The 24040-nt window shown below is 32.2% G+C and overlaps 3 protein-coding genes and 1 long non-coding RNA gene across 5 annotated transcripts; 2 read left to right on the top strand and 2 right to left on the bottom strand.

Annotated features, from left to right (window-relative positions):
- Positions 1–7171: 7171 nt before the first annotated feature.
- LOC107931265 (LRR receptor-like serine/threonine-protein kinase RGI5) lies at positions 7172–9966 on the top strand. Its single transcript, XM_016863110.2, has 3 exons — positions 7172–7994; positions 8074–8334; positions 8427–9966. Exons 1-3 carry the CDS (start codon positions 7565–7567, stop codon positions 9776–9778), a joined length of 2043 nt encoding a protein of 680 aa, XP_016718599.1. The 5' UTR covers positions 7172–7564; the 3' UTR covers positions 9779–9966.
- Positions 9967–12532: 2566 nt separating this feature from the next.
- On the bottom strand, positions 12533–13338 carry LOC107931284 (uncharacterized). The gene is made up of 2 exons (XR_001693193.2): positions 13049–13338; positions 12533–12770 (listed from the first exon to the last, which is right to left on the bottom strand). It is a non-coding gene; the product is annotated as an uncharacterized lncRNA (long non-coding RNA).
- A 3778-nt stretch (positions 13339–17116) lies between these two features.
- LOC107931274 (uncharacterized) lies at positions 17117–18106 on the top strand. The gene is made up of 2 exons (XM_016863120.2): positions 17117–17271; positions 17413–18106. The coding sequence occupies exons 1-2, from the start codon at positions 17263–17265 to the stop codon at positions 17995–17997; spliced, it is 594 nt and encodes a 197-aa protein (XP_016718609.1). The 5' UTR covers positions 17117–17262; the 3' UTR covers positions 17998–18106.
- A 141-nt stretch (positions 18107–18247) lies between these two features.
- On the bottom strand, positions 18248–21829 carry LOC107931273 (probable protein S-acyltransferase 14). 2 transcript variants are annotated; one of them, XM_016863118.2, is made up of 7 exons: positions 21478–21829; positions 20832–21078; positions 20656–20747; positions 19372–19495; positions 19207–19271; positions 19051–19122; positions 18248–18932 (listed from the first exon to the last, which is right to left on the bottom strand). In XM_016863118.2, the coding sequence occupies exons 1-7, from the start codon at positions 21664–21666 to the stop codon at positions 18810–18812; spliced, it is 912 nt and encodes a 303-aa protein (XP_016718607.1). In that variant the 5' UTR covers positions 21667–21829; the 3' UTR covers positions 18248–18809. The 2 variants fall into 2 exon arrangements, with proteins under 2 accessions (XP_016718607.1, XP_016718606.1); XM_016863117.2 differs by having other exon boundaries at positions 19207–19292; positions 21478–21828.
- Between the last annotated feature and the right edge of the window lie 2211 nt (positions 21830–24040).

Genomic DNA, 24040 nt, shown 5'->3' on the forward strand with positions numbered 1-24040 from the left:
AAATTGAGTGATGCATTAAAACTAAAATTAACTAAATTAATTAATTACGAACATGATAAAGAACAATTCAGGAAAATAAACGATTAACAACTAAGAAGCGAAACAATACCCATGAAAGAATTCACCTAGACTTCATCTGTCACTATCAATCTAAGTTACGTAATTTATTCACTTAGTATCTTGATCCGTAAAAATCCCTAAATTATGCTAATATCTTGAATATCTCTTTCAAGAGTAAGAACAACTTATTGTAGGTTGATTAACTGAAATTTCTTTCTAATTAAAACCATCATTATCACATTAACTCAATTTATGGAATCCCCTATTAGGTTTGACTCTAATTCAGTAGATTTATGTCACCCTATTTCTAGGATTGCATGCAACTACACTCAATTACGCAAGATCTACTCTTAAACAGGGTCTATTCCTTCTCTGATTTAAGCACATCAAACATGGATCAATAATATAGAAATATCAAACCAAGTATTAAGCACACATAATTGAGAACAAGATCTAAGTATTTATTGTGTAAAACAAAAATCAAACGACAGAATCCATCACAAGGTTCATCTTCCTAGGTATTTAGAAAATTAGTTCATGCTTGCAAATAAAAACATCCTAAAGACAATATAACCGAAAGAAATAAAGAAACTAATGATAATCTCCAAATAAATCAATTGGGAGTCTTCAATCTTGATGGAAATCTTCTTCAAAATCGGCTTTAATGGTATTTCTTGAGTTATTTTCTTGAATATTCTATGACGACTTTCTCCTATCTTCTTATTTTTGTCATATCTAGGTCTCAAAATACCTGAAAGACCTAAAAATTGCATTTTTCCATAGGTTTAGAGTTCAAATAATGAAATCAACATGGCCTGCCACATGATCGTGTGGCAGCCCGTGTGGCTCACATGGTCATGTGGCTAGGCCATGTGGAAGGGGTCAGCCCGAGTGGATCCTATAACTTGTTCCAATTTTCTTTTTTTTGCTCGTTTTTCACTCCTTTTGCTCATAAATGCCCTCCTAAGTATAAAACATGAATTTAAAGGATTAGGAGCATAAAATTCACCATTAGCATCAAATAATCTCCCAAAAACGCATTAAGAATAAGACTAAAACATGTTACTTTTAGCACTTTTCAATGCATTTGAAAACATACACCCAAATATTTCAACAAAATGACATGATTTTAATTTTTTGTAAAAATATTTTATTTATTTAAGGGCAAATTACCAAAATTGTAATAGCCCATTTTCAATGGTGTCAGAAAAATAGCAGTTTTGGGACCACAATTTCGATAAGTGTGTTATTATTTTAGTGTTTATTTAATGTCACGGGATTATATTAAGGTCATATTAAATTTTTGTTAAGAAAATTTGACGTTTAAATGGTTAATTAGGTAAAAATGACTAAATCATAAAAAAATGTACGAGCTGAGTTCTATTAGTTAAAGGGGTCCAATGGCTATGAAATCTTAAACTAAAGGACTTGAATGGTAAATATACCATTTAAACTGTTAGTGGATGTGCACAGATAAGGTTTTATTGAAATTTTGATAGTTTTTAAAGGTTAAAATAATAATAGAATAAATTAAACCTAAACTAAATAAAACAAATTGGTTTCATCTTCTCTAATCTCCTTCACTATAGAAAATTGAAGAAACAAATAGCCATTTTAGGGTTTGAAGATTGAGCTAGTATAAGTACTTGCATGGTAAGTGATTTTGGTCCCGTTTTTAATTATTTTTATGTTTTTGAGTTTGTTTTAGCTTAATCTAGTTATCTCAGGGGTTAAGTTGCAAAATTGTTAAAGGTTGAGGTAATTTCCATGGATTTTTTGAATGTCTTTTGATGTTAGTTGATGGATTATTTATCTTTGTTGTAAAATAAACATGTTTTGTTAAGTGATTTTTATTGAATTTTAGAAATAGGGATTAAATTGTTAAAAGTATAAATCCATGGATTAAATTGAATTCTAGAATTACTTAATTGAATGAAATTATTTATCTAGATCAAGATAAACCACAATCGGACTTAAATCGAGGAAAAACTAAAGCTTCATATTAGTGTTTGATTCTACCTTCACTCCTAGTTATCGAAGTAAGTTCGTATGAACTATGATCATTTTAATGTTAGCTAAATTGATTATTTGTTATGTTGTTTTAATATAAATGAAACTATATATAAATGTATCCATGCTATGATGAATTGACGGATAACGAGTCCTAGTTGAACCTTAAGAATTATTAGGATAAAAATGACATGTCATTAGGGATTTCATGTTTCGGGTCTGGTCTTGAATGTCTTATCGATGGCTGAGGTCATGCATTTGTTACGGATTTTCCATAGCTTGTGTGAGCATTGATGTAAATGAAATGTTACGGTTATATAGAAAGGAAATGTAAGTATTCCCGAGTATCTAATGTAATTCTAGATGATTCAACGGGTAAGAAAAGGAATGGAATGGTAAGTAAGTTAATGGAAATGTTCATGATTTTATGAAAAGGTTGATGAAAATATAATGTATCTTATGAAATCTACTTATGATATAAATGAACTTATATGTGATGTTGATGAACCTACTAACTTGTGAGCTTGATGGTGCTTGAATAGGCTTATACTAAGCTTATGACATTGGTAATGGTTTATGCTTAATCTATGAATTGTGTTAATGAAATAGTAAGTTATGTTTAAATTTATACGAGCTTAATAAGCCCTCGTTGCTTATGTAGTTATTTTTTTATTTTATAGATTATCGGAAGCTTGATCGATTGGAAGCTCGTCGGAGACCTATCACACCATCCAGCAATCATTTCAGTGGATTTTGTGTATTTTGGCCAAGGTTAATGATGGTATGTATAGGATCTTTGTAATGTATGTTTTGGTATGGTTAAGCTTTTGAGATTATATTAGTTTGGTTCACTTTAATGCCTTACCAAGTTATGTCATTTTGGTCACTTTTAAGTGTTTGTAAATAAGGTCTTTTGGTATGTTTTGGTGGCTTGAAAATGGTCTATTGTGGTAGAATGTAATGGTTAAGTGAATTGGGTTGTGTGTTTGAGATATGGTCAAATTGATTTGGTTTGATTCATAATATTTGATACAATTGTGGTGCCTTTGAATGGCATATTGGTTAGGTGATTTAGGACGTTTGAAATGACATGTTTATGTGTGTTTGAATGATGTTTGAATCCCTTGAATGTGTGCCCAAATGGTTTGAACGGTTAGGTATGAATTGGTTTTGAAATGGCTTAATTTTAGGTAAATTTTGGGTTCACACGACCTGAGACACGAGCTGTCACACGACTATGTGACACACGCGGCTTGGCAACACGACTGTGTGTCATTTGAAACTTCTTAGTGTTTCAAGTCAATGAGTTACATGGCCTAACACATGGCTTGGCACACGGACGTATGTGGTAACTCAGAGAGTTACACGGCCTAGCACACAGCTTAGCACACGGGTGCGTGTGGTAACTCAGTGAGTTACACAGGTGTGTGTGGCAACTCAGTGAGTTACACTTGTGAGGACACAGACTAGGACATGACCATGTGTCCCTTTGTTCGAATGTTATACGGCCTGGGCTATGTCACACGGCCATATGACCCCTGTTTTCTAATTTTTCCAACTTTTTCTTGAAACTTCTGTTTTGTTTCAAATTAGTCCCGAATCACTTCTAAGCTATTTTTAGGGTCTCTAATGCTCAATTTAGGGACAACATGCATATAATTGAATGGTTTATAATATGATTAATTTATTTAAATGTTATGATGTTAAATGTTTTCCAATTGAACAATAATGCTCTGTAACCCTAATCTGGCGACGGAGACAGGTTAAGGGTGTTACAAAAATAGTCACTTTTGTTTGCCTCAAATTATATTTTAGTCACTTATGTTTGAAATGTTACGTTTTAATCACTTACGTAATCGTTTTGTTATGAAATGGCCACTGAGTTGTTAACGGCTGTTACTGGTGTAATGGAAATCTAAGTTGGCCCATTATTTCATCATATCAGACTAAAATTTGAGATCAAATTACACAACTAGTCCCTGTAATTTTATTTTTTTGAACAATTTTATTTATTATTTTTTTCTTTATTTTCCTTCTCTTCTTCTTCCTTTTATTTTTCTCCCTTATCATATTTTTCACTGCAGAAACATAATATTGTGTCTAAAGGTTAAAGGTTAAAATTAAAATTTTAACAATATCATTCTCTCCATCTTTAGATAATTTTTCAATTTTAGGGGTGCTGAGATATATACCCATATTTTTTCTGCAGTTGAATAAATCATGTTAAAATTTAACATCTTTTAAATTCAATTGGCGTATTAGATCCCCATGTTTTGTAGCTAAAGAAAATTTAGAGGGAAATTAATAACAACACACAACAGAAATTCTTAAGCTAAATCAAAACTTAATATTGAATAGTAATAAAAAAAATTGAAAGTTGAAAGAAGAGAAATAAGTAAACAGGTAAGAACATGAACCTAGATTGAATGCTAAGACTACAAAAACCATAAAATCTTCACTGGGAAAGCTAGGCAACAAACTAAAAAGTCACTAACTTTGCTAAGATCAAATTAAGGTATTACATAACAGAATATGAGAAACCCAGATTTTAATTCGATGCATAAAGATGAAATAACACAAGATTCAAAGAGAAAAAAGAATGAAAATTTACAAACAAAAAATAAAATGATATGCTTTGTTAAAGACTTGTAAGTAATATCCTTACATGCCCAACTAAGGCAAGCCCTACAGAAATTTCTAGGAAACTGAAAGGAAAAACGAGGGATTATGAGATGAGACAAAACATTAAAAGAAAAATGACAAAGAAATAAAGAAGGAAGAGGAAGAGGAAGAGGTAGAAAAAAGAAAAAGAAAAAGAAAAAGAAAATCAAAGAGCTTTATCAAATTTTCTTATTTTGAATTGAATAAAAATGATGAATTGACATTTGATTAAAATTTTAATTTTAACCTTTAGTCACAATATTCTGCAGTGAAGGATATGAAAAATGAAAAATAAATGGAAAGTAGAAGATAAGAAAAATAAAGAAATAAAAAAAAATTTAATTGTTCAAAAAAATAAAAGTAAAGGGATTAGTTGTGTGATTTAACTAAAAAATTTAGTTTGATACGATGAAATAACGGGCCACATCAAAATGCCATTACACCATTAAGAGTTGTTAGCAATTCAGTGACCATTTCGTAATAAAACGATAACTTAAATGACTAAAACGTAATATTTTAAATATAAATAACTAAAATATAACACAAAATAAATAAAAGTGACTATTTTAATAATTTATCCTTTATCTAAATTTACGAAGAAAAGGTTAAAACTTTATGAATAACTCAAAATTAAAATTTGAATATTCTAACAACAAACGACAAAAACTATTTACGAGTTATCATCATCAACATGCCATTATTTTTCATCACTACCTAAGTTGTTTCACTTTCTAGTTTAAATTATAGCATGTGAGACAGTATGAGGTCAGATATGATATTAAAGGGTTGATCCAATCTTTTTAGAACATTGAAAAAGATGGCTTCCTTTATTCCTACTGTAAAGTTGGCAGCCTACTACTTTTTCTTCCTTGTGGACCGTTAATCATCTAATCCCAACCATTTCCATTTCTTTAATTGCATTTCAACTTTGTTTTTATTTGAGAGCGCCTTATCACTTTAACTTTAGTCTTTGAAATTGCTAGGAATTTTTGCCTCTTTCGCCTTTATTTCTTTCACTTTTTCCTACCAATTATTTATATTTTCCTACTTACACACTAGATTATCATGGAGACCATTATATTTGAAATCAGATTACATTTTATCTTTCTACTAAAAAAACAAATACATTAATCTTTACATACTACATCTAAGAGTAAATTGATCCTTTTGTTAAATTTTTATTCATTATTGTTGTTAAAAATTGATCCATGTATACGTTAGCATTAGGTATGCATGACACATTGTGTGTCACTACTCGTTATTTCATCAACCATACTGATTTTTAAAAATATAAATTGATGAAATTTTTAAGTGAAAGGACCAATGTATAAGGATTAATTTACTATTTTTTAAGTTTAAGAAGTAAAATACAATTTGATTCTTAATACAAATACTTACATGATACTTTTACCGCCTATACACATATAAATATGATAATTGCAGTAAAATACAAAGGATACCATTAACTTAGAAACAACACGAATCTTGTTTTTAAAAGGATTGTTGGGTTGCATCCTCAATAATGTGCATCTGATGAAGGAAAAACGATTTTTGTTATATTCAATACTCAGTCAATATTATTGAACAACTCAGTGTCGGCATTGCAGCACAAGATAAGAACAAACTTATAATTGAGATAATTCAGAATCCTTGAAATGGACCCCTTTTCCCTTTCCTTCTTCGGAAGCAAACATCAGTAGCAATAAGTGAGGAACATGTCTTAAAACTATTGACATGATGCAAGGTCAAGGAATAGTTGTATATTTTGGTTAAATATAATGCTTTTGTCCCTTGAAGCAAAGCTAAAGGACCATTCGGCTTATTTCAAGATTGGAACTATGACATCAAACATGCAGATATTGTTGGGTCAACCATTGTCTACTCTTTCCTCGGAGAAAGGGAAAAACAAATCCCTCATAAAGGAATAATCCACCACGAAAAACAAATAAGGTAGTAGTGATCTCCAGTTCTCCATCCACTTTCTAGACTGCTGTTTTTATTTTACAAATTACTTGTTAAATGGACTGTCAGTTAATTGTACCGTAAGGCATGAGTATATGGTCCAAACTTCCATGTGGTTAGGTTTCCTTACCCGATTTCCATTGACTTCCATTAACAGTACTTTCTCAATTTAAGGAGAATATCTTATATATACCATGATGGCCAGACCTAGATGGCTAGCAACTGCAAATTACAATAATATAAAGTATGGCACAATTAGAATTTGGTAATCTAAATGAATATTTTGTCCAATAAAGAGATCTCTAACTTTGGAAATTCAGAATTGTTCTCAATTAGATAAGCTTTATATGCATTGGATTCCCCGAAATTTACTAATAATTTCTTCTAAGGTTGAAAGAAAATTTGACCTTTTAATCGTTTTTTGAAGTCAAACAATTTGAAATATAGTTTCATCACTGATTTAGAAATGTTATATGCATGGCATGATAATGTATTTTTTAATATCCTTCCCATGGTTGAAATTTCATTACATCCCATTTCTTGAAAATCAAACCCAATAAAACCGAAACAGATGGCTAGCTGTCTTCATCATAACACCTCCCATATTTCTTTATCAACCCGGGTATTTAAATTTTGAACGGAAACATGTAGAAAAATCACTATTAATGGTGCTTTATCTGTTCCATCTTTGACATACATTGAAGCTCTACACTTCTCTTCCCTTTTGTCTCTTTCTTGCCTCTCTGTTCTCACTGTCTTCTTCTTCTTCTTCTTCACTTCACAGGGACTTGATTTGTAATGGGCTGTTGTCTTTGAGCTTACTTTTGTTATTAATCGAAGAAACACTGTAAGATTTCAGCCTAGGGAAAAGATGGGTATCTTTCAGTTTCTGTTCTTTTTCTTTCTTTTGTTCACACTCTACACTCCAATGTCGGTTCATGCGAACACAGAGCTTAGATCTCTAATGGAACTGAAGGCTTCTTTAGACCCAACAAACAAGGTCCTCGAGTCATGGAAAAGCGATGGTGACCCTTGCAGCGGTTCCTTTGTCGGTGTGGCTTGTAATGAGCACCGTAAGGTGGCTAACATTTCGTTACAGGGAAAGGGTCTTTCTGGTCAAGTCTCGCCTGCTATTGCGGGGCTCAAATGTCTCTCTGGTTTGTACTTGCATTACAATTCTCTGTCTGGGGAGATACCTAAAGAACTCTCCGATCTTCAAGAGTTAACTGATCTTTATCTTAATGATAATAATCTGTCCGGCACCATTCCTCCACATATTGGTAACATGGCTGCTTTACAAGGTTAGTTCATCATTTGGCTTCTGAATTTTCGTTTATTTTTAGTTTTCAAAGTAGTAACAGTAAATCTTTTGCCTTGTAGTTGTGGATTTATGTTGCAATCAGTTGACAGGGAATATACCTACAGAGATAGGGGATTTGAAGGGATTAAGTGTTCTTTCTTTGCAACGAAATAGACTAGATGGTAAAATTCCAGCTAGCTTAGGGAACTTGGTAATGTTAAGAAGACTTGATTTGAGCTACAATCGTCTCTTTGGTGAAATTCCTACAACATTAGCTAATATTCTACAATTGGAAACTCTAGATGTTCGAAACAATACGCTATACGGAAAAGTCCCTTCAGGTAACATTGATTAAATATTGTTCATATATAATGATTCATGTTCTTCATGTCAACTTATACTGATTTGTAATCTGTAATGAATGAAAACCAAGGTCTTAAGAGATTAAATGGAGGGTTCCTTGGTGACAACAATAGAGGTCTATGTGGAACAGGCTTTCCAACATTGAGAGTCTGTTCACGTTTTGACAATATGAACATCAACCAGCTTGAACCTTTCCAATCTGATCTGAATGACACGGTTCCAAGGGTTAACTCGCATATAGTACATAACCAAGGACATTGCAACCACACTCATTGCTCGAATCCGCTGAGATTCCCGAAATTACCTATTATTACAGGGATTATTACAGTCGGTTTCGTTTTTATGTTTTCTGTATTTCTTGCAATTTTCCACTACCGTAGGAAGAAACAAAAGATTGGAAACACATGTGAATCTTCTGATGGGCGCCTTAGCACTGACCACCAAGCAAAGGAACTTCAAAGGAATGGAAGTGTTTCTCCGCTTGTAACACTCGAATATTCATATGGATGGGATCCATTAGGTGATGGATGGGACAACATTGGATTTTCCAAGGAACATTTAGATAAGTTCAGATTCAATCTAGAAGAAGTCGAGTCAGCAACTCGGTGCTTTTCCGAGTTAAACTTACTAGGAAAGACCAATTTCTCATCAGTCTACAAAGGTGTACTAAGAGACGGTTCTGTTGTAGCCATTAGGAGCATAAACGTAACCAGCTGCAAATCAGAAGAAGCAGAGTTTGTTAAAGGCTTGTACTTATTAACCTCCTTGAGACATGAAAACCTCGTTAGGCTTCGAGGGTTTTGTTGTTCAAAGGGCAGAGGCGAATGTTTTCTCATTTATGACTTTGCTTCTAAGGGAAACCTGTCTAAGTATCTCGATGTTGAAGATGGAGGTGAACCGGTTCTTGACTGGCCAACAAGGATTTCCATCATCAATGGTATAGCAACAGGTATCGGATATTTGCATAAAAGTGAAGTAAGCAAGCCACCCATAGTCCACCGCAACATATCTGTAGAGAAAGTACTGATTGGCCACCAATTCAGCCCATTGATCGCAGACTCTGGTCTTCATAAGATTCTTGCTGATGACATTGTGTACTCAGCTCTTAAAGTAAGTGCAGCCATGGGTTACCTAGCACCAGAATATGTTACCACAGGCAGATTTACAGAAAAGACTGACATATTTGCATTTGGAGTGATTATTCTCCAAATCCTGTCTGGTAAACTTCAACTCACAAGCTCAATGCGATTGGGAGCGGAATGTAGCAGGTTTGAAGATTTTGTTGACGCAAATCTAAAAGGAGAATTTTTGGAACCGATGGCTGCTAAGCTGGGGGAAATTGCACTTCGTTGCACCAATCAACACCCTAACGAAAGACCATGCATGGAGACAATAATCAAAGAGCTAAATGACATTTCATGATTTCTTGATGTACATTCTTTTCTTTTTTTTTACCCACAAAGCGATGATATGATAGGATCAAAGAGGTTTATTACTGCTTTTGGTTGGTTGTTTATGGTATCATTTCGACATAAACTAGAACTATCAGTTACCTACGCAAATCGTTAAAATTTTTAACGGTATCATAATATACTATTAATTTGTTACTACTTTTTTTAGCATATTAATATATTACTACTTAAATTATTAAGTAAATAATTTTCTTAAATTAATAAAAAATTTATTATTTAATCAAATAAATTTCCGAAAAAAAAGTTAAATCCCTATGTAAGCGGTAGGGTTGAGCAAAAAAAATAAAAAAAATCAATTCGAACTAATGCATTGAGATAAAATGAGTACCTTATTTGTTTTCAAGTTAATGTTATCATCCAAACCTTACAATTCATTTCAAGTTTGGTTTTTCCACAAGTAGCTCATTTTATCCAAATAAGACTGAATGAAAAAAAAATATGTAAAAGAATAGTCCTAATAGAAAAATGGATGGACCCTTTCGATATCTTTATGTACTAATTTATGTAACCCAAATATTATGTTATGTAAAAATATTAAATATCATCATACTAAAAGTTATTTAATTCACTTTATAAATGTATTATGATCATTATGAAAAAAAAGTTAAAAATTATAACATTAGATTCTTTTTTAAACTTAAAATTTTCAAACACCTTCAAATCAAATCAAACCAAGCCGAACCATAATTATTGATTTCAAATATTTAGACTTTTACCATTCAATTTTAAAAATTAGAAAACAAATAATACAATTCGATTTAAATTTTATCCGAAACCCAAATTAAACCGAACCCAACACACAACAACAACTTAACACTAGTATGGCATTAAAAACTTTATAATATTTCTATTATTTTAAAAGTGATGACATTAGAAATGGACACGTAAGTAGCAGTAAAAATAATAATTTATCCAAAAACAAAATTTGTATTAGACTTTTCTCGGTTAATTTAGCAAAAAAATGTCGGGTTTTTTTTTAAAAAAAAAATACGTCAATTTTTTGGAAAATTAAGGAAATAGACTGATTTTAGAGAGAGTGTGTGAAAATACGTCTAGCTGGACCTGTTTTCTACATAGTTGGCAGGAAAGCACGCCCAGCTGAACGCGTTTTCCTCTTAGTTGCAGGAAAGTATATTGAGTTGGGCACTTTCCTCCAACAGTAAATTCCCAACGGTCAAATTTCAAATCCGACCAACAGTAAAATTATAAATAACCCAATGGTAACTCTTTTTCCTATATAAACCCAGGCCATTTTCCATTCTTTTCATTCAAATCCAATTCTCTCAAGATTAATTCCAAATTTTCCAAAAATTTCTATAAAAATATTCTAGTTTTACTTTATTGTTTTGTAAATTATTCATTTTAATTAATTTTTCACGAATGACAAATTTTCTTATTTGTTTGGACAACAAGCACATTTGCGCCGCACAATTCGCAATGGTAAGGAAAAATTTATATTTTTATTAATTTTAATTAATTTAATTTTAAATTTTATAATTTATTTTGTTGACGAATGATCGGGTTTTGGAGAGGTTCATACACAATTTATCAAAGAGCACACCCAATGCAATTCATCATCATTTGCATGATGCGAGGTTCTTACATGTGTCTCGTATGCTCGACAGCTATAAATTGTATTCCACACTTATCAACGCATTGGTGGAAAGATAGAGACTCGAGACACACGATTCCATCTTCCATGCGGTGAGTGTACGATCACACTGGAGGACATGGCTTTATAATTGGGCTTACCAGTAGATGGAGGAGTTGTTATGAGGCTAGTGATCGTTCTCGGTAGGGAGGACCTTTGCGACGCACTATTAGGGAAGGTGCCAAACAAGTTTCAAGGTGGTTGGATAAAGATGAAATGGTTGGAAGATAATTTCGGTGAACTTGATGAGCACACGACTGCCCTCAAAAAAGAACAATATGCTCAAGCATTCATCTTGAGGTTAATCGGGGACCTTCTAATGCCCGATAAATCTCAAAATTTGGTACACATAAGGTGGCTACTACATCTGGTCGACTTTAAAGAATGTGATCAACTCAGTTGGGGATCAGCCGTGCTAGCCACGTTGTACCGAGAGTTGTGCTGGACAACTAAATCGGATAAGATGTCAATCGATAGTTGGCTGCTCCTATTGCAATCATAGACGTAGTGGCGGCACCATTTTTACGTCCTCGAGTCGATGCCCCTTATACATTCTCACTGGTGACAAGGTAAATTTTATTTGATAATAATATAGTTATCATAGTAAATGTTATTTTTTTATATGTTTGAATTAACATATTGTTTGAGTAGGTGGAACTTTAGGCTGAGTTATGTGGGACTACCGAAGCAGCTTAAAGATATCCAACTACTATTAGATCAACGTCCGAAAGCCAAGGTTAGTTATTAAAATTTTCAAACATATAATAATTACATAATGATTTGGAATTTAATATTTTGTAGATAAAAAAATCTATAATTGTGTATTACAGTTTGAATGGATGTCATATATCGATCCGACAATCGTAAAATGCATCCTGCCTAAAAATTTGGCCAATCAAAGTATGTGGGACACGAGGGTACCATTGGTAGTTTACGCGATAGTGGAGATACGCAAATCAAATTGAGTATGTGACAGTTTGAATGGAGGCAAAATATTTCGCCGCCACTGTAAGATATTGAAGCACTGCACAAGCTTGATTTGCGAGAGAAAACTGACGAAAATTGGCGGGAATTCCATAAGGAATATATCGATGTAATACACAATTTTTGGCCCGGGCCCAAAACCATAAATGAAGCCCATTACAAACCCTAACCCACTAGCCCAAAACACCAAAAAACAAATAGCAGAAACCCTAGGCGGTTGGCAACAAACTAGCGCCGCAGCAGCCCCGCACGTTGCAGCAACATCGCCCACGTTCAGCAGTTTCCTCGCACACCACTCACATTCCACCTGCAACAAAACCACAGACAACGACAAATAATAAGGGAAAGAGGCTAGAATAGCGAGAGGGGGGGGATTTCTGTACTAAAAAAAAGGAAATAAATCTTGTATTGAAAAACATTATTGAAAACAAAAAACAAAAAGAAAAGAATCAAAAAACAAAAAACAATTTTGAAGGTAATTATTTGGTTCTGTTTTTCTTTTCCTTTTACTGTTTTCTTCTTTTTATTTTCTTTCTTGTTTTAAAATGAATAAACGAAGCAAAGAAGAAGGAGAAAGGCTCTTACCGGTGGTAGTGCGCCGTCGAGGTGCCGTCGTCGTTGTGGCCGATTGGAAATGGATTTGGAATGGCAGAGAAAGGGAGGCTGCGGCGCAAACACAAAAATGGCACAGGAGGGGAATGATTTTAGGGTTTTAAAATGGAATTTTATAGGGTTCAAAATGGGTCATTTGCGTGATTGGTCCTCTTCTTTTTTGGGGTGTTTAAATCAATTTTTTATTTTTAAAAATTGGGCCGCATATTTTAATACTGATTTAATTCAATCCATGTTGCTGCGCAATGCTTGGGCGATTTGGATAATTTACTCTTTTGATCCTCCTCTTGTTGGGTGCATTTTTAATTTGGTCTTCTTTTTGTATTTTCTATTTTTGAATTTGGCTTTAAAATTTCATTTGTTTTCAATTTGGTCATTCATCTGTTGTTGTTTTTTTTTATATTATTAATTTTATTATATTAATTATTATTGTTATTATTATTATTTCAATAAATATATATACGCACATATGTATCTTATTATATATATATGTATATATTTTAAATGGTTTTAAATACATATACATATCTTATATATTTTATTATTATTTTATTCTTCTTAGTTTTATATACATATATATACGTACCTATATTTAGATTTTATAATATTTATATAGTTTTTCATATTTTATAATCCAAATACATATATACATTTTTTCTTATATATACATGTATATACATATTTTCATAATTTATTAGTATATTTTACTTATATTTTTATTTATTTATTTATTTTTAGATACCTATACATATTTTATTTTCATAACTTTTATATACATGTTCTAATATATGCATACACATGTTTTTAAAATTTACTTATATATCATATCTTATTTTGTAAATACATATACATATATAATTTAAATTAAAGTAATGGTTTCATGTTATGCCTTAACATTTTTTAAAAAAGAAAACGTCTTGATTTCGACAAAGTACCAAAATCATCATATTTTATAAATTTAAAATATTTGGTATTCATGATTCTCGAGAAGGATCGTGTCCTAACTTACTGGATTGCAATTACTTTTCGATAAATTTAGAAAACCAAGTATTTATTTTGCAATAAATTCACACAAATTTCAAATAAAAGCTTATTCTCGGGAATCCAAAAATGTCGGGTCCTAACTTACTGGTCATGACATTTTATTATCTCGGAATAAGAATTTTTAAAACAAAAGGTCATATTCGGTATTTGGAATTTTGAGAAATTGTGCCCTAACTTACTGGGTTTCGATTTTCTTCATTTGACCTAAATAATCAAATATTCTTAGATTTAACTGTGTGAGTTTTAAAATCAAAATACAAACTTAATTTTGAAGATTTAAAAATATTGTGCCCTAACTCACTGGGTGTGATGTTTTATTTATTTGAAATAGGAATATTTCATTATTTTAATTCATTCACGAGTTAAACATTTTCTTTTAAAATTTTTTCAAATTTTCGACATCAAGACATAAAACAATCAATTCGGTACCGATTTTGGGTGTTACGAGGGTGCTAACCCTTCCTCGTGCGTAACTGACTCCCGAACCTGTTTTCTCAAATTTCGCAGACCAAAATCGTTTTTAAGGTGAGCTGATCACACCTCAATCAAAGATCGGTGGCGACTCCAATTTTTGTTTTTAAAGTCGACAACTAATTTTTGTTTTTCAAAAATGGTTTCGACAATCGACATTTTAGATCATAGGAATGATTTCATACTCATGCGCGAACCTTTTTTCATACCGAAAATGGCAACCTCTGCGAAGTACATGCCATGGTTTAGACACCATGGGAAATCATATCTACTGTCAGTGGAGGCGAGTAGTAGGCAAATTCGTCCAAGAGGCCACGATGACCGCCCTGAAATCCTAGGTCTGGACCACATGGCGCGATAGGTTCGTCATCAACTCCAACCCAACAAGGGGCATCGATCTCTGCACCACATCCTGGTCAGTTTCCTCCATATTTTCCTATTTCTTTCACTAACCTCATGTATTTTACAAAAGCACCACACTATGCACCACCTTAGCACCATTCATCTATACCTTCTCTAGGTGTGTTTTTTGTGGTACCTCTGTTCCTAACATATTACGCCCCGATGATGACATCGATGCTAACACAAATGCCGACATATCCACCAACAACAATGATTCTGGGATATTATTTGCATCAGCTTATGTGACACCATACACTTATCTGTCGGTAGTGTCGCAAACACCCTCGCGTCATTATTTTATCCAACCCGTGATCGTATAACGACCGTCGACTGGGACCTTTACATACACTTCAACCTGTGACCGTATAAAGCACCATCACCCTGGGACCTGACTTCTATAGGATGAGTATCTAAGGTAATGGTCTCATTCCGACATGACATATGAAATGTGTGTGTTTTCGAGTGTTATCACATCCTCGACAACTCAAATCTACCTTTAAGCTTTCACAATGTCTATCTCAAATCCCAAAACAATAAAAAATCCTAACTCGTAAAAATCTTTAAACCCCAAACTTTAAAATTAACCAAATCCTAAAAACCCTAAATTTCAAAAACCTTAAAACCCTAAAAAATGACTAAGGAGAGAGAAAGGAAGCTGGACGTATTTTCCTGCCAACTAAGAGGAAAACAAGTCCAGCTGGGCGCGCTTTCCTACCAATTGTGCAGAAAATGCATTCAGCTGGACACATTTTCACCATCTTTCTCCAAAATCAACTTATTTCCCTAATTTTCCAAAAAAAAAACCAATGTATTTTTAAAAATATTTTTTTTGACATATTTAACTAATTTAATCACCTTTCTCACTCCATATGAGAAGAAGAAATGTGTGCAAATATACATTGAATCGTTAAAAAAGGAAAAAGAAAAGGTTAAACAATAGGGTTGACCGAGAATAAAAGCGAAACCCCTATATTAATCACATGAATAAGGTAGTGGCATTGAAATGGGAGCTCTTTCATCCACTTCATGCCACCCAACCAATTAAAGGTAAAAAGTAAATATAAAAATAGTCTATACATATATAATGGCCCATATTCATCTTCCTTTGATAAAAGAGTCTATGATCATTGAACCATCCAAACTTTTCTACAAGTTTTTATCTTTTTCATTATTATCTCCCAATTAAGATTATATATACTCTTTAAATCAAAATTTACACTTTTACTATTATGATATTATTGGTTTATATGAATAATTGAGGTAAAAAGTTAGTGGATTGAACCATTATAATTCAAGTTCTTTTAATAATTTTATTTCTACCCATCAATCCCACTCCCTTTCAACACTGACTAAACATAGATAAATTGCAGTATTAATTTATCAGCCTCATGTTTCGATAATACACACTTTTTCTATGCCATTTGTATAAATATTAGACATGTTAGAATTTTACACACAAACAATGTGTGCCAAATAGTAAATTTATAATTACAACTTTTGTGTTCGATACATCGCATCTATATTCTGCTTGATATTGCTTCTAAAACAAGCAAGGTATTTTATTTATGGAATTTTAATTTCATTTGGTAATTATCTTAATTCTTAACTATTATCAAGTTACCAAAATGGCAAAAAATCGTCTACTCTGATCCCTCTTATCCATTCTAATTTACGGTGGAGCACCTAGGAATTTGCAAAGAATTTACTATTTAAACTGACATTTTAATGATTCTGAAAAGGTAAAATATGGCTATAGTCCCTGTAATTTTTTAAAATTAGGAATTTTGTCTTCTTACTTGTATTTTTAAGAATTTAGCCTCTCTACTTCTTAGATTTCAAAATTCAAGTCTAACTATTAATTTTGTTAAATTCAGGTTAATTATATGGGTACTAAGTTAGTAGCCTCTTTTTTTAATTTCCAAACATCACAACAACAAATTTCTTTTAAAAAATAGTGTTAACAATTAAACCTAAATTTTAAAATCTGAAAAATAAAAAGATTAAGTTCTAATTTTGAAAAAGTACAAGGACTATAAGCACATTTTAACCTTCTGAAAAAACCCCAACTTGTCCTGGAAATATCAGATTACTAGTTTAATACTAAATTGAAGGTAATCCTAATCCGACACACGTCGGATTCCTGTGGATACATTGTCAACGGTCCAACACAAATCAGTTTCCACTTTCCACCATATCTTTGTCTCGCATATAAATTAAACACAACTGCTCGTTTCGATTTGTCATTTGGCATTGGGTGATTGAAGGAAGAAATGAAGCAGGTTTGGTCTCCGGGGACAGCCTCCAAGGCTTATATTGAGCATAGAGGGGAAACAAACCTTATGAATTATGCTGCATGGTTTATTGTTTTCATTTTGGGTGTTTTTTGATCTGTTTTTTCTCTTGTTTTGTTTGCACTGCAGTGTGAACTTCATAATGAATCTGGTGTAGCAGAGCTTGTTTCAGCTATGGCTGCCGGTTGGAACGCCAGATTCATTGTGGAAACATGGTCAAAAGGCGGAGCTATGGCAACAAGCATCGGGTTGGCAGTTGCTAGCAGTCATACAAATGGAAGACATATATGTATAGTCCCTGATGAAAGATCGAGATTAGAATACGCTGAGGCCCTGGAAGAGGCTGGTATGTCTGCAGAAGCCATTGTTGGAGAACCTGAAGAGGTAATGAAAGGGTTAAATGGCATAGATTTCATGGTGGTGGATAGCCAACGAAATGACTTTTCAAAGATATTAAAGCTGGCAAAACTGAGTGACAGAGGGGCTGTTCTGGCCTGCAAGAATGCTCATCCCAAAACTGCTTCAACTTTCAGATGGAAAAGTGTCGTTGATGAGAGATCGTACAGGGTAGTTCGTTGTGTGTTCCTTCCGGTAGGGAAAGGGTTGGATATTGCGCATGTGGCAAGCAGTGGAGGGAATTCAGGTGAAGCTGAAAGGCGATGGATCAAACATGTTGATCCACAATCTGGGGAAGAACATGTCATACGAAGGTAGAATTAAGATTCTTCTCCACAAACGGAGATTATTTATTTGTATGTTAATCTCCTTTCAACCTTGTACATAAATTTTGAACCTCAATTATTTACAACAACATTTATATTTACCTAATTCAATCAACTACTAAATGTTTCAAGGAGGATAAAAATAACATATGGGGATCTCTGTACAAGAAGTTAAATTGTATTTTGCCTCCTTTACTTAAAAATAGACAAATTAATCTTTATACATTATATTCAAGAGAAAATTGATCATTTCTGTTAAAAATTTTATCCTTCTATGGTTAAAAATTGGCGTAGTTGACGAATTAACTAGACAATTCCACATGACATGATATGTATATCTCAAGTACACACTGATGTACAGATATCGATTTTTTAACCATTGAAATGGACAAAATTTTTAACAAAAAGGGATCAATTTTACTTTTTCATCTAATGTATGAGGACCAATTTGCTCATTTTATGAATAAAGAGAGCAAAATACAATCTAACTCCTTATACAGGCCTATTTTACACCATATAAATCATATAACAAAAGCAGTACAAAGAGTTGTTCGGGATATCTAACGCCTACTAAATAACCAAAATGTTTTTGTATGATTTTTATACATTTACATTTATACAATGAAATGAATTTATACATATGCGATACCTCTTGGTGTTAACTTTACTCATATTACCACCAAAATTCAATAAAAAAATAAATAAATACAAATGAAAACTTAAGGACAAATAATCAATTTTTGGTTCAATGATGAACATAATTTATGGCAGACTTGAAAGCTTGTTTTGTAAAACTCTTATAAGCTAATGCTGAGGATCCCAGTTGGGTCTTGTTGGAAATTCGAAACCCTGTAGGGCTGGCATCCTCCTTATATCGTCCTTTGAATACACTGGGATTAACCACAGCTTCTTCTCTGTACCAAACACCTGAATTTAAAATAGGCATGAGCTGAACATGACACCAAGACATTGATTAAACATGTACACGCTGGAAAAGTATCAAAGCCGTAAGCGAGGAGTTTGGGAACAAAGAAAGAAGAGGTACCTGTTCATAATTTTTCTTCCAACCAAGGTCATAGCGCCATGTAAGACCGGTTTTCTTATCTTTTGCTTGAAACTAAAATTGATCAAAGCAAAAACTGCGACCTTAACTAGTTATGTAGGCAAACAAGAGGAAACATGATTATTCAAAGATGGTTACCTCAATAGTGGTCCGGTTAGCTCCGACCAATGTTATGTGCATAATCAGAAAGCCCAGCACACTTACTGCAAATGCCAAATTTAAGACTGAAAAACTTGGGTGAGAATTATCTAAAATAATGACAAGCGATGAGATGGAAGAAACTTCAAACCCTTGGAAACTTACCAAATGCGATGAAAGTAGCTGCAAGTTTTCCTGGTGTTAAATCTACCTCATCATCATTAAAAATTTCCATAAATACCCGCAATAAGGCTAAACAGACGAGTATTTCCGCAAGAAATGTGTAAAACTGCATCAAGTTTAAGCAAAACAAAATTACAAGTCATGTTTCTTTTTTTCCCCTTTTGGTAGATGCCGGTTAGTCAAATGCCTAACAGCGGTATCTACTTGGCATAAGAATGTACTTAATAGGATAATCACCAACAAAGCCAAAAGAAAATGGGCTGTACCAGGAAAAGTGGTGTCTGAAACTGTAAAATACTAAAAGCTAGAAAGGGACCGTACCAATCACTATGAATCTGTGATGAATGGTCAAGTAAATTCTGTAATACAAGCTCAAGTGCACATATTTTCCCAGAAAAAATATACAAAGCCCTGAATCTTTAGGATTTTACAAAGATTACTAACATATGCCACTCTTTCTCATTAAACTCTCACATTGTACCATGGTACAAGAGAGGGATGACATGATATTCAATGGTCAACCATCATAATGAAACATGTAAATTGATGAACCATGGACATTGCCAGCACACAACAGTGAGAAATGAACATTCATTCTGGTTGAAAATTTCCTACTCTGGCATGGTAAAACTGACAACCTAATATAATACTATTATCTTCTTTTAAAAACAAAAATATTAATTTTTGAGCAACAAAAGAGGGGCTTAAAATGCTTAAAGCTTCAATCGTTGGGACATAACATGAACCTTTAGCGTTTCAAAATCTATATAACATAAATTATTAACGTATCAATATTTATATAACACTTTAAACATAACATGACACTAAAAGAATAAAACAAACATGACATGAACAGATGAATTGCCAAGTCTAGGCAAATTTAGACCTGATCATGAGCTGGGATATTGGCGTGTTGTGCCAAGACTTGGTCAAGAGTTTTAGAGCCTGGCACAGAACATAGTATTAATAAATAAATTTTTTATTTACTTTTAATTATAAAACATATCTTAAAAATTCAGTTTGAAAGCCACTTCATTCATTCTCTTTTCAACCCTTCTATCTTATGTTGTGCCTTGTTCAAAATGCATATTGACTGCCACCATACTTTCCTAGACTACGGTGTATAATACTAACGTAGGAAATTCTAGGCATTAGAAATTAACAATAACCACATAGATTGACTTCCATGACCAGCCTAATTAAGTGCCAAACAAATGGTATCATGAGGCTATAAGACTTGCAGAAGATTCATTGAAGTTAACATACCAAGAAAAGAAGGAAAGACTTGTAGTTCAACGCCCCGACACAGTTAGCGACCCAACCACAGTGATGATCCATTTTCAATATACATCTATTACCTGCAATTAAGTTACAAACGAGGGTCCTTTCATTATTGTTTATCAACAAAGTTACCGGCAAAAGGATATATCTAGGTTACTCACAAATAGAGCAATGATGGGCGCGAGGTGGTTTCAATCGGTTGCACTTCAAGCAGAAACCTATGTCTAGGTTTTTGAAATCACCCGGCACAGCTGACTGATTTGTGCCAATTTTTGCAATTCCATAACCTAAACCTACCAAAGGATCAGCATCACCTTTCTCTTCCTCCCTAAGAGGCCTCCAATTTAGTGGAACACCCCCAGGATCCGTTAGAACAACAGTAGCGTAAGTCCATAGTACCATTACAAGCTGAAAAAACCATGAACACTAAATAAAAATGCAGCAATCGCCAATTAATAAAACCAATTATGGATGCAGTTGATCCTTTTGTTTCCCTCCAAGTTCAGCAGAACCCCACTAAGCTGAAGCTCATAAAATCCCTAAAATTCAATGTGTCATCTTTATTGCAAACAAAAGCGACAAAACAATTAAGTTCTCATACCTTAGTTATCACAAATAACCTGCATTTTGATCACCAATGAAAACTAAAATCTTTTTCCTTCACGTACAACAAAACCAATTAATTGAACCTCCTAAAATCACTCAAATTCACTCTCTTTTATCATAAAATATCCTACATTAAATGACCATTGTTCCCCATAGGGCTAACACTTAAACAAATCATAAAACAGAAAAAAGGGTTCTTACCAGAAGATGAAACAAGAAGAGAAATGCAACAGCAATAAGCGTATCAAAGCCTCCACGAAAGAGATGTGGACCATAATAAGCAACGACCACAGCGTAATAAGTGACCCCAACAAGCCCAAGAAAGAAAACAATCATAATCGAACCAAAGGCACGTAACGCGGTACAGAATTTGAACACGTTCCATGCCATAATGATTTTTACTGTAAAATCAAATAAGAAAATTTGAGGTAAAATTTTAAATAAAAATACGAAGAGGAAATACGGAATTCCGTTGACAAAAGGAACTCCGTTCCCTGAGTTCGGATAAAAAATGAAATACGACGAAGTTGGTATTATTTCTGATCGACTTGTCTTAGAAACTTAGAAATTTACCCTTTAGTTTTACCCGGCAACGAAATCAAAATACGTGTACAACTATATGAATTATCCGGGTGGATAGTCCCTATACTTTTAGATTTCTGCTGATATAGTCCTTCCACTTTTATTTGTTTCAAATTTGGCCCTCCACCTTTTGAATCTCGTGTCTTTGGGTGAGAAATTTCATTTGTATCAAGTTTGTCAATATTCTAAAAATTTTCCATAAATATATTAGAGAATTTCAAAAGAAAATATTGAAAGAAATTTTCAGTAGTTCAATTTTTTTTTCAAATTTCACTTAAAAGAAGTGATTTTTCAAATCTCTCAAATTTTTATTTGATTTAATACACATGTTCTTATTATAAGATAAAAAAACTTAAACTTCAAAAATTATTTTTATTTAATTCTAATATATATTTTTAAACTTTATTTTATTAAAAGTTTTTATAATTTTTTACAATATAATGATATCTATATTCAATATTTTTATATTATTCATTTTTAATATATCTATTCTTCTTTTATAATTATTTTTAATTTGTAAAATTTCAATAACCTAATTTTTTTAAAAATTATTTAACCAAATCAATTAAAATTACTAGGAATTTGAATTGATGAATTCTAAAATGTTGGCATTTATAATTACTTTGTTTGGATAAATAATTGATCTAGGAAAAATTAGGTTATTGAAATTTTACAAATTAAAAATAATATTTATATTAAAAATGAATAATATAAAAATATTGAATATAGATATCATTATATTGTAAATATTTATAAATAGTTTTGATAAAATAAAGTTTAAAAAGATATATTAAAATTAAATAAAAAAGATTTTTGAATTTTAAGTTTTTTTTTATCTTACAGTGGAATCATATGTATTAAATGAAATAAAATTATGAGAAAATTTGAAAAACCGCCACTTTAGGTGGAATTTAAAAAAAAGTTAATCACAAAATTTAAAATTCTCCAATATATTCATCCAAACAAGTAAATTCATTTTCAGAATTTTGGAAACCTTGATACAAATTAAATCTTTTCTAAAAATTCCCTATCGAAATACACCCTACGTTTGATTTGCTAAATCTCAGATTACATTCCTAATAAAATTACGAGAATGTATGATTTCAAGTGGAATGTGAGATTACCTTGGTTCATTTGACTTGAATGTAAGACTCAGGTGTTTGACTGACGGAATGTAAAATTACCTAAAATCAAACTTTACTATAATGTCTCTGTTATAAAATATGGATCTATTAACCAAATAATTAAATCAACTACTAAGAGAATGATAAAGAGCAAGTTAATCCACCAAATTGCCAATCATTCTATAATCCCAATAGCTGGAAAAAAAACCCTAAAATATCATAAAGGAAAAAAAACTTGATTGAAAGTTATGACCTCAGTGAAATTTTCTATCGAAAATCACAAACATGTAACGACTCGAAAGTCAGTGGTGTCAAAAAAAATAATTTTGAAACTCCATTTTCGTAAACCGAGTGTGTAAATATTAATATTTAATTTTTATGAGACCAGTTTAAAAACATATTAAAGTTTCGTCCAATAATTTTGTCGAATTGATAGCTAATTACGGTACAATGATTAAATTGTAAAAGTTTATCACTATAGATTTTCAATTGGTAAAAGGATTAAGGATTGAAATTACTATTAACCCAAGGTCTAAAATGGAAAATAAACATGTATAGTGCACGGTGGTGAAATGTGTAAGTTTTATTATTATTAAATTTTATAACTAAAATTTTATAATGTATAAACTAAACAAATAAAGGCTGAAAGAAAGAGAATTTATCTTCATCTTCTTTTCTAACCACCGAAAACACCATACCCAAAGAAATCAAGAATCGGCCATAAGGGTTTCAAGTTTCAACAATAATTTGGTTAGTGAAATTAAGTCTTTTTTTTTGTAATTTTATGTTTTTGAGGTTATAGGAACTTGATTTAGCAAGCTCATATACCAATTTGTAAAAATATTAAAGTTTTTGAAAGCTTTTGAAAGTTTTCATTGTTGATTTCTTGAAGAAATTTGTGTTAAATTGATAGATTTTAAGCTTAGATGTGAAAAAGAACTAGATCGTACAGTTTAATTATTAGTCTTATTCATAAGAGCCAAATTGAATAAAGTGTAAAATTGATAGTAGAAATAAGAAATAGGAGGTCCCTAATGAGTAATTGTGAAATCAAATTT

The sequence above is a fragment of the Gossypium hirsutum genome, chromosome D08, assembly GCF_007990345.1.
Source record: "Gossypium hirsutum isolate 1008001.06 chromosome D08, Gossypium_hirsutum_v2.1, whole genome shotgun sequence".
NCBI lineage: Eukaryota > Viridiplantae > Streptophyta > Magnoliopsida > Malvales > Malvaceae > Gossypium > Gossypium hirsutum.